At 37.4% G+C, this 11,180-nt stretch overlaps 1 protein-coding gene across 1 annotated transcript; it reads left to right on the top strand.

The window, feature by feature from the left end:
* The first annotated feature begins 6,712 nt into the window (after nt 1-6,712).
* On the top strand, nt 6,713-7,657 carry LOC126078901 (olfactory receptor 478). The gene has a single exon (XM_049889717.1). It carries the CDS (start codon nt 6,713-6,715, stop codon nt 7,655-7,657), a length of 945 nt encoding a protein of 314 aa, XP_049745674.1.
* Nucleotides 7,658-11,180: the final 3,523 nt, after the last annotated feature.

The raw sequence follows: 11,180 nt of genomic DNA, 5'->3' as shown, positions 1-11,180 counted from the left end.
ATCATAAAGTCATATTAGATCTTACAGGATAATAAGTGAGAGCCAAAATAAACTGTGATTTCCCAGAGAAATGAGCTGAGTACTCTAAAATTCTTTATAATAAGGATATTTGACAAGTAGGAGAAAAAGCTATGAAGTGGGGCTGTGGATTTAGTGTTCTTTTGGAGTGAGAGAGGCAGAAGTCAAAGCCTAGTGTATGACCAGGTGAGAAGTCTAATTAATACACCTCATATAGACCGTGATGGTAGGGAGAAATATGAAGGAAACAAGCCTTTGCACAGATTTGCATCCCTGGAAATCTAGGAAAATTCAAGCCTGGAACTTGGGTTAAGGTGGTCTAAGAAACAGTGACTCAAATAAATACATGAACATCCTATCTGGAGAAAGGTCTTCATTCCAAGCCTTTGTTTTTCCTGTGAATAATTGTGACCCTCAAAGAGCGAAAAATAATGTCCAACACAAAAGGACACAAAAGACTAAGCATGGGAACCAATAGGAACAGCAGACTACAGAAACAGAATCACTGAGACTAAGATAGGAAATTAACAGACACTATAAAACTGCTAAGAGAGAGGTGGGGCCAAGATGGCTAGTCAGTTGCAAAAGGATAAATATTGTATGAGACCACTATTATACAAACTCAAAAAATAGTTTAAACAGAGAAGAAAATTTTCTTTGATGGTTACGAGAGGGGGAGGTAGTAGAGGAGGGAGAGTACGATTCACTAATTAGATAGTAGACAAGAACTAATTAAGGTGAAGTGAAACACACAACACAGGAGAGGTCACCACAACTGGACTAAACCAAAAGCAAAGAAGTTTCCTTAATAAACCGAAGGCTTTGAAGGCCAGTGTAGCAGAGGTGTGGGTTTGGGGACCATGGTTTCAGGAGACATCTAGGTCAATTGGCATAATAAAATCTATTAAGAAAACATTCTGTATCCCGTTTTGGATAGTAGCGTCTGGGGCCTTAAATGCTAGCAAGTGGCTAACTAACTAAGATGCATCAATTGGTCTCAACCCACATGGAGTAAAGGAGAATGAAGAACCCCAAAGACTCAAGGTAAATATGAGCCCAAGAGACAGAAAGGGCCACATAAATCAGAGACCACATCAACCTGAGATGAGAAGAAGTAGATGGTGTCTGGCTACAACTGATGGCTGCCATGACAGGGAACACAGCAGAGAATCCCTGAAGGAGCAGGAGAACAGTGGGATGTAGACCTCAAATTCTCATAAAGAGACCAGACTTAATGGCTTGACTGAGACTAGAAGGACCCCGGAGGTCATGGTCCCCAGACCTTCTGTTAGCCCAAGACAGGAACCATTCCCAAAGCCAACTCTTCAGACAGGGATTGGACATAACTATAAGACAGAAAATGATACTGGTGAGGAGTGAGCCTCTTGGATCAAGTAGACACATGAGAGTATGTGGGCAGTTCCTGTTTGGAGGGGAGATGTGAAGGCTGAGGGGGACAGAAGCTGACTGGACACAGAAGTACAGGTAGAGAGAAGGAGTGTGCTGTCTCCTTAGGTGGAGAGTGACTAGGAGTATATAGCAAAGTGTATATAAATTTTTGTAGGAGAGACTGACTTGATTTGTAAACTTTCACTTAAAGCATAGTAAAAATTTAAAAAAAAAAGGATCTAAGTAGGAGCAAATTTGGGGACTAACATATGGACTTTGTAGGGATTTATTTTTCAACTCTATTGGCTCACCTGGTACTGGTGTGTCCCTAATATTAAATAAAGCACTCATCACCAAAAAAAAAAAAAAAGAAGAAGAAGAGTGTTTACTCAGCTTGGTCTTTAAAAAATACCTATCTCAAGCATGTCCACGGAGGTGGAAATAGGATTAAAATTGATAATGTTGAGATGAAACCTTCAACTGTCTTATAACTGTGTAACCAAGATGAGGTAAACATCAATTAACCAAGTATTAATCAAACTACATTTTCACTGACTGGAATCTTCCACTCCATTTCTGCTAACTCTTTGTAAACCTGTAACTAGGTAAAGGATGAGGGAAGATCAAACATACAGCTGTGACTCAAATTATTCCCCCAAAAATGCCTTGTTAAACAAATATCAAGGAGTAGCAATCTCAGAATGTAACAAATAGACTTACTGGTGTTAAGAAGAACGTCTTGATCAAACATGTTAGAGAGGTTAGAGATTAATGTTAAGAAAGCTTGTAATCTTTTGCCATGTAGCCCTCCCCCCAACCCTCCCACATCTGTAGACATTTGTTTACTCGACCTGACAAAACCTCACTGTTCTCCCTGCAGTTTGGAACATACTGCAGCATCTTGCGTGGGTGCTTGTGTGTTTGTCCGTTTCAAGAAATGTTTTATCCTCCAAAAAACTCTTTGTTCTATTTCTAACGGAGAGAAAATCTGGCATTTCATTATGACACTTCCAAGTTAATCCTGATCCCATGTTACTTCCTTAATAAACCATGTAACTGTGAGTATGGCCTGTGAGTTGTGTGTGGACCTTGCAACAAATTACCAAACCCAGCAGAGAAGTAGAGAGTGCAGTGGGGAGGACAGCTGGTGTCAGAATTAGTAAAAAGTTTGCAGAGTGGAAGTATGTCTGACCTCAATATCATATGAGTCAGCTTTGTGGTGATGCTGATTTTTATTCTCCCTGAAGTTAGACAAGGTCCAACACTACTGCTACCTTATTGCAGAAGGTGAAAGGCTTGTACATAAAACAGTGTAGGACGTTACTAAAAGAAATTAAAGAGGACCTGAATAAATGAAAGGAGAGTATGTGTTCATGGATAGGAAGGCTTAACATAGCTAAGATGTCAATACCACCCAAAGCAATCTACGAATTCAATGCAATCCCCACAAAAATTCCAACAGCCTTTTTTTGCAGAAATGGAAAACCAATTCTCAAATTTATATGGAAGGAGAAGAAACCCCAAATAGCTAAAGCAATCCTGACAAAGAATGAAGTTGGAGGACTCAGGCTTCCTGATTTCAAAACATACTATAAAGCCACAGTAATTAAGACAGCCTGGGATTGGTATAATAATAGACATATAGACCAATGGAACAGTATTGAGATTTTAGAAATAAAATCATATATCTACGGTCAACTGATTTTCAACAAGGGTGCTAAGTCTACTCAACGGGGAAAGAAGTGGCTCTTCAATAAATTGTGCCGGAAAAATTGGATTTCCACGTGCAGAAAAATGAGTCAGAATCCAAGCCTCAGACTATACCAAAAAAAAAAAAAAAAAAAAAATCAAAAACCTAGGATCAAACCATAAAATTCTTACAGGAAGATATACAGGACATACTTCTTAATGACAGATTATCAGATATGACAGAAGAAGGATCACTGAAAAGGCCATTCAAATGGCTTAAAAAGCACATGAAGAGATACTCAACATCATTAGTTGTTGTTAGTGCTGACTAGTTGCTTATTGGTATTCGTAAATGGTGGGGTGCTAGGCTATTATTTTTCTTATAAGCCAGTTCCCCACTTCCACCAAGGGGAGTATCAGGAGGACTTTATAAATTGAGAATTAGCAAGAGAATTATATTGAGTCTGTAGGTTGAAGGTACTAGCTTCTACTGTCATTCCCCAGTCACATAAGCCACAAACCAGTACTCATCCCTTTGAGGCACATAGTATGAAAGACCGTCTTATTTGGAAATCATTTTTTTACTTCATAGTTCTCAATCTATACCACTTTGAAGATATTTATTCTATAACTTTTGCTGGAAAAATATGTACATGTCTTAAATAATTTTGTTATTAAAAATTCATGTTTGTATGGTATCCCACCTCATATTCCCCAAAGTGTCAAATAGAGTCTCTTATACTAACTACCAAATACTTACAAAATGAAGAAGCTGAATGTATGAAGATAAAATTACCTTTTATATATGAACTTTAGTACTCCTTAAGAGTAAATATCAAAGTAAATTAAAAACTAATATTTAGTTATGAGAAATTTATTTTATTATTCCCCAATTGTCAAATGAAGTGCACCGACACCTACATGAAAACGAAAATAAATAAACAAACAAATTGATCCCTTGAGATCTGACAGAACCTTAAAGACTAGTCACGTATGTGCGATTTAGCTGCTCAGTTTCCACTGGAGAACGTGATGATGATCTTTGGTGCTTTGAATTCACATTTGAATCTTCAGAGGTTTATCCCCAAGGGCAAACAATAATAGAAAGATAGCAGGGCTGCTGTATAAATACAGGGACTTTGGATTTATCACTGAAAGATGAATGAATTATTTCAAGAGGTAAATTTCGGCATCTGTGAGTGAAACTGCCGTATTGATTATAATTTACCCTTGAGAACACTTTGCTCTCTAAGATCGTGTCTGTGCTCACAAGCCATAGGTGGGTAATCAAGCAGTCAGCTAGCAAGTAACTTTGGTTGAATTCTTAAGTTTCCAGTCAGGTTACTGTGAAAAAATGAGCTTAATTCAAATTACCAGGACTCCTTATTTACCCACCCACAAGTCCAGAAACTCATATAACCTTTAACACTATCCACATGCGACATTCAGCCACAATGCTAATGAATTCACTGGCTTCTAGATTCTTTGGGGATTTATTATTTTAAACATCTTTGCAGAAAGATTGACTTTATTTATGGGTCTGAGTGCTCTAGGATCATGGTCAACAAGACACAATGGACAAAGCCCAGGATAAGGAGTCAGAAAATTTGCAGATGAGGGTCAATCTGGCCACTAGCCGGGTGATCCTGTCTAAACTTCTTAACTTGTGAGGCTGTACTTTATTCAGCTGTGTATTATGTCAATAAAAATATTATTTCATTCTACAATACTCCAGTTAGAAAACATTGTTACAGTAGAAAATGATTTGATTTGTTTGAATAATTGTACTATAATTACATCCTGACTATCAGTCAGATAGTGTTTTGTATGGTGATTAGATTGACATTTCATACTACTTCATAGAACAATATTTTAACTACAAATACGTAATAAATTTATAAAAGGTGACTCTATTCTTACCTAACATGAATTCCTGTGTGATATTAATATCAAGAACAATCGTATTTCTCCTTAAAACATGTTTTTGTCTAACTGATAGACTTCGTGAACTATGTAACAAACTGGGCATCTCTTTCATATATTAGCTGTCAGAGAGCAGAAAAGCTAATCTCTTATCAGCCAATTTGTAAGTGTATTCGACTGCATGGAGATAATCATTTAATTCCATTTACAGCACAGTTACTAAAGAAAAGGACTGGATTCAAACTCTGGGCTTCATATCTTGATTTCCACTAATTCCTATGTAACTTTAGGTAAGTTACTTAACCTTTCTGGTCTCAGTTTCCTGTTCTATAAAATGGGAATAATGAAATACTTAATATTATTTTCTAGAAATTAAAACAGAGCTATGTGTATAAAATGCTTAGTCTGTTGTTTAGCCCATTGCCGTTGAGTCGATTCTGACTCATAGCAACCCTACTGGACAGAGTAGAACTGCCCCTTAGGGTTTCCAAGGAGGGCCTGCTGGATTCGAACTACTAACCTTTTGATTAGCAGCTGTAGCTCCTAACCACTATGCCACCAGGGTTTCCAGTATATTATTTAGTAAGCATTAAATAAATATTAGCTATTACGATAATCTCCATTACATAATACTATATTTACACATTTTTCTTTTTTGTTACACTTACCAACCCTTTTGTTATTTGCATGTCTTATGTTTTTTCATCTTTACTTTTAAAGGCACTTGGAATGTATTTTGATTAAAAAAAATATTAAAAGGAAAAAGAAATATATTATTTGAAGCAAGTTATCTAATATTTCTAATAAAAGCAATTAAAAAAAGTAGATAGACTCATCACTGCACATAAATATATATGTTTCTGGGGTTTTAAATAAACACTAAATTTTTAAAAACAAAACTTGGCTGCCTGTGTCTCAGGTCTTAAAAGCCTCTAAGCAGCCATCTAAGACACTCCGCTAGTCTCATCCCTTCGGGAGCAAGGAAGAATGAAGAAAACTAAAAATATAACAGAAAGATTAGTCCAAAGGACTAACATACTACCTCTACCACGGCCTCCACCAGACTGAGTCCAGTACAACTAGATGGTGCCCGGCTACCACCGCTGACTGTTCTGACACGGATCATAATAGAGGGTCCCGGACAGAGCTGGAGAAAAATGTGGAACAAAATTCTAACTCACAAAAAAAGACCAGACTTACTGGCCTGACAGAGACTGAAGAAACCCTGAGAGTATTACCCCTGGCCACTCTTTTAGCTCAGTAATGAAGTCACCCCTGAGGATCACCCTTCAACCAAAGATTAGAGAGGCCCATAAAACGAAATGAGACTAAGGGGACATAACAGCCCAGGGGCAATGAAGAGAAGGCGGGAGGTAACAGGAAAGCTGACAATAAGGAACCCAAGGTTGAGAAGGGAGAGTGTTGACATGTCGTGGGGTTGTTAACCAACGTAAAAAAGCAATGTATGTATTGTTTAATGAGAAACTAGTTAGTTCTGTAAACCTTCATCTAAAGTACAATTAAAAAAAAGACAAATGATAAACTGAAGGAAAAAAAAATTGGCTGCTGGAATGAAAAATTTGTTTATAAAGACTTCCATGTGTGAGTTAACAAAAATGAAACCATGGAATTCATAACTTCTTTAATACAATTTTTTCATCACAGGTCTTTTTTGAACCAGCTACATTGCCTCATGGATTCCCTGGTGGATGGGAACCACACTGCAGTGACAGAGTTCATTTTATTGGGTTTAACAGATAATTCAATCCTTCGGGTCATCCTATTCATGGTCTTCCTATTCATCTACCTAGTGACCTTATTTGGCAATCTCAGCACAATTATTCTTATCAGAATCTCTTCTCAGCTCCATCATCCTATGTATTTTTTCCTGAGCCACTTGGCTTTTTCTGACATAGGCTATTCATCTTCTGTCACGCCCAATATGCTTATAAACTTCCTGTTGGAGAGACGTACAATTTCCAGTCTTGGATGTGCCATCCAGCTTGGTTCAGTTGTTTTCTTTGGGTCAGCTGAATGTTTCCTACTGGCTGCCATGGCCTATGATCGCTTTGTAGCAATCTGCAATCCACTGCTTTATTCAACTAAAATGTCCACGCAAGTCTGTGTCCAGCTGTTCTCTGTGGCTTATGTAGGTGGTTTTCTCAATGCTTGTTGTTTCACTATTTGCTTTGATTCTTTATACTTCTGTGGACCAAATCAGGTCAATCATTTCTTCTGTGACTTTGCTCCTTTAGTTGAACTTTCCTGTTCTGATGTCAGTATCCCTGCAGTGGTCCCCTCGTTTTCTGCTGGCTCCATCATTGTGGTCACAGTATTTGTCATAGCCATCTCCTACATCTACATCCTCATCACCATCCTGAAGATGCGCTCCACTCAGGGCCACCACAAGGCCTTCTCCACCTGCACCTCCCACCTCACTGCAGTCACTCTGTTCTATGGGACCATTACATTCATTTATGTGATGCCCAAGTCCAGCTACTCTACTGACCAGAACAAGGTGGTATCTGTGTTTTACATGGTGGTGATCCCCATGTTGAACCCCCTCATCTACAGTCTCAAGAATAATGAGATTAAGGCTGCTCTCAAGAGACGGATTGGTAGGAAAATATTTTCTTAATGAATTCTTTTATTTTCTAGTGTTTGATGTAATAATATATCACAAATAAAAGAAAATCAATTTCTGTGGTTAAAATACATCTACATACCAGTCGCTGGTGTAGAGCCTTGTAGTATATGTGGGGGTGAATTTTCCAGTATCAAATAGTAAATCAGGCACAACAGTGAGTTACTTTTAAGGAAATTAAATTAAATTTATAATTAAGAAATATAAATTGGTTCACATGAAAAAATTCTTAAACTCCTGAAAATCCTTTTAAGTTTTATTCATGTATTATTTTTCAAAAACAGCTCTATGTCATAAAGTTATTGTTCCTATAGACTTTTAAGGCTGTGTTCATTATCAATAGCAGCTTACCCTGAGATGAGCTTGGTAACCCTAGTTATGCCTTGACTGAGTAGATTCTGAGGGAAAATAGCAAAGTGGAATCAGAGAGTAAAATTGCCAGAGGTGTTCTACTTGCAGAAAGGTTATGTGCTGGGGTGGGCTTTATGGAATCATAAAATTTTGACCTGTGTCTACGGGCTCCGACTCTGGCCTTTGTTGGGAATTCTGGGCACCCCCACAGAAGAGTATGAGACCTCCTTGACTAACCTGTAACTTTCTCAATCAGGTCATAAGAGATAACTTCCTCTGTGGGAATGAGCAGTGTACCTGAAATCTTTAGTTGCTCAATGGATAAAACTCTTGAAATGATTTGTTTATGTCAGACACATCCTGCTCAGGAAGCTCCAAGGGACTGGACTACTTTCCTGGAGATATTTGATTAACCTCTAAATGCTGATGACCATCACATTTATTTTGGTTTTCTTGTCCCCTCTTCAGTGTTTTAGACCAAAATATTTTTGTCAATTGACTTTCATGCACAAAATACTGAAAACTAATCATCTCCCTTCACCCTCAACCTGTTCACTTCAATGTTTTGTATCCCAGTAAGAGGCTCCTTCGTGCAATCCAAGGAAGTTTTGTTTTTAATCCTAATTTTACAGAGGATGTAACTGAGGCACAGAAATATTAACTAAAATGATTAGGCCGTAGGGCCCAATAGGGAGATCATCTTATACCCCCCACTGGGAAACCATTAGGAGATATCCCACTTACACTGGGCAAGGGTCAACAGGGCAGGGTAGGGACATGGGTTTCCACTTCACCTGTCTTTAACAAGGTGGTTTGAATCAGTGCTCTGCTTTTGCAGTGTGGTATTGGAAAGACCAACAGGAAGCTGAATATATTCACCTGGCCCTTGCTCTACACCCAACAGGGTGGCTGCTGCTAAACAAAGTGATGATGATTGCACAACATGGTGAACATAATGTCACTGAATTATACATTTAAAAATGATTGAAACAGCAAATATTTTTTATATGTATTTTACCACAATAAAAATTAAAAGAAAAGAAGATTGAATAGTATCCACAAACTCATAATATAATATCCAAAATGTCACTGAATTATACATTTAAAAATGATTGAAACAGCAAATATTTTTTATATGTATTTTACCACAATAAAAATTAAAAGAAAAGAAGATTGAATAGTATCCACAAACTCATAATATAATATCCAAAATGTCTAGGACACGATAAAAAATCACTCATTGTCCCAAGAACCAGAAAAATCACAACTTAAATGAGAAAAGACAATGAACAGATACCAACATCAACACCAAGATGACTCAGATGTTGAAATTTTCTAATAAGGATTTTAAAATAGCTATAAAAATGTTTCAACAATTAATCATGAATTCTTTTGGAATAAATGGAAAACAAAAAACCAAAACAAAATCTTAGCAAAGAAATGTCATTGTTAGTTGCTGTCAAGTTAATTCTAACTCACGGAGACCCCATGTGTGCAGAATAGAACTCCTCTATAAGGTTTTCAAGAGTGTGACTTTTCGGAAGCAGACTTCCAGGCCTTTGGATACCAGGCAAAGAAACTAAAACCTGAGGAAACAAAATCTCAGATAGGAAAAAATTGTAGAAGGCAAGCTGATATTCAGCAAGCTATTTTTCCTCTTGGGACATTTGCAAATTCTTAACAAGTAGTATGAAGGTGAGAATATGGGTAGTGGGTTGAAGCTATGAGGCAGAGAAGCAAACAGAGCTATTGACAATCTTATAAAATTGAAGAGAAAAACACTGGAGTATTGGGATGGCCAGACAATCAGGACCGAAGGGATCATGATACTAGAGAAAAGGGAGTGGCAGAAAAATGAACCTGACACTCAGAATCTTTCTTCTCCCATGCATATGTTAGATTCTTAAACTCTGCTAAACAGGAGGATAAGATGCTAAACAGAAATACACTAAAAACAGAGCACAAATTTTGGTAGGCTCACAGTACTAAGAAGACAATCAGAGATCAAAACTCACTAAGAACTCACTATGAATTCCTAAAAATCATCTCAAACTCTTAGTTGGAACTTCTGGAGAGCTACACCAAAAAAGACAGGTGAGTTCGAGGTATACTGAGACATACCAACACTGCAATGCAGAGTCAAGTTAGACCAGTCACTGATTATATTAATGCGACATGTCACATGGCCCAAATCCAGATATCTGCCTCTTTGAAAAACCAGTAACAATACCCAGACCTTTGCACTCATTTCATATAAATTGTCTGGCATTTATTAAAATTACCAGGCATTTCGAGCATAGCATATAGAAATCTAACATGGTCCTTATGATCTAGATCTATTGGTGTTCTGCACAGGAAAATCCCCTCCCCTTGAGTGTGGACAAGATTGTGACTTACTTCTAGTCAACTGGTGTAGTGGTTAAGATCTACATCTGCTAAGCAAAAGATTGGCCGTTGGAATCCACCAGGTGTTCCCCCCTTGGAAAATGTATGGGGCAGTTCTACTCTGTCCTAGAGGGTTGCTATGAGTCAGAATCGACTCGATGGCAACGGGTTAGGTTTTTTGGACTTTCCAGACAATAGAATAAAAGTGATGGGATGTCATTCTCATGATTCAGTACCTTACATTAGACTCCATCTTAGCAGACCGGAGAGATTGAGAATCTCCTAATGGCTCTGAAGAAGAAAAGTGACATACTATGAACATGGAAAGGGAAAACAAAAACAGAGAATTAATTGCCATTACACTTAATACTAAAATAAATTCAAAAGACAGTATTTTAGGCAGACAAAAAAATGATTCTATATGGAAACATGAAAATTCAGGAAAGATGAACAATAAAAGAAAGATTAAAGGCATTAGTAGACATAAATGGATGTTGACAGCACAACGCAATAAAAATATGTACTATATGGTCTAAAACACATGTGGAATTCAAGTGCATAATAAAGCATAAAAGGCAGAGAAGGTTAATGGATTTATAATTTTAAAAATTGTACACATCTGTCCATGTAGTTACCGTCTCCAGTGCTTTTCATTTTTTTTATGTAGATATATATTTATGTCCGGTATCATTTCCTTTCTACCTCAAGGACATCCTTTAACATTTCTTTTAATGTGAGTCTGCTGGTACTGAATGTTTTCAGCTTTTGTATGTCTAAATAG

The sequence above is a fragment of the Elephas maximus genome, chromosome 7 (assembly GCF_024166365.1).
Source record: "Elephas maximus indicus isolate mEleMax1 chromosome 7, mEleMax1 primary haplotype, whole genome shotgun sequence".
NCBI lineage: Eukaryota > Metazoa > Chordata > Mammalia > Proboscidea > Elephantidae > Elephas > Elephas maximus.
The sequence above is the reverse complement of the archived record's forward strand: the minus strand, read 5'-3'. Positions and strand labels throughout refer to the sequence as shown.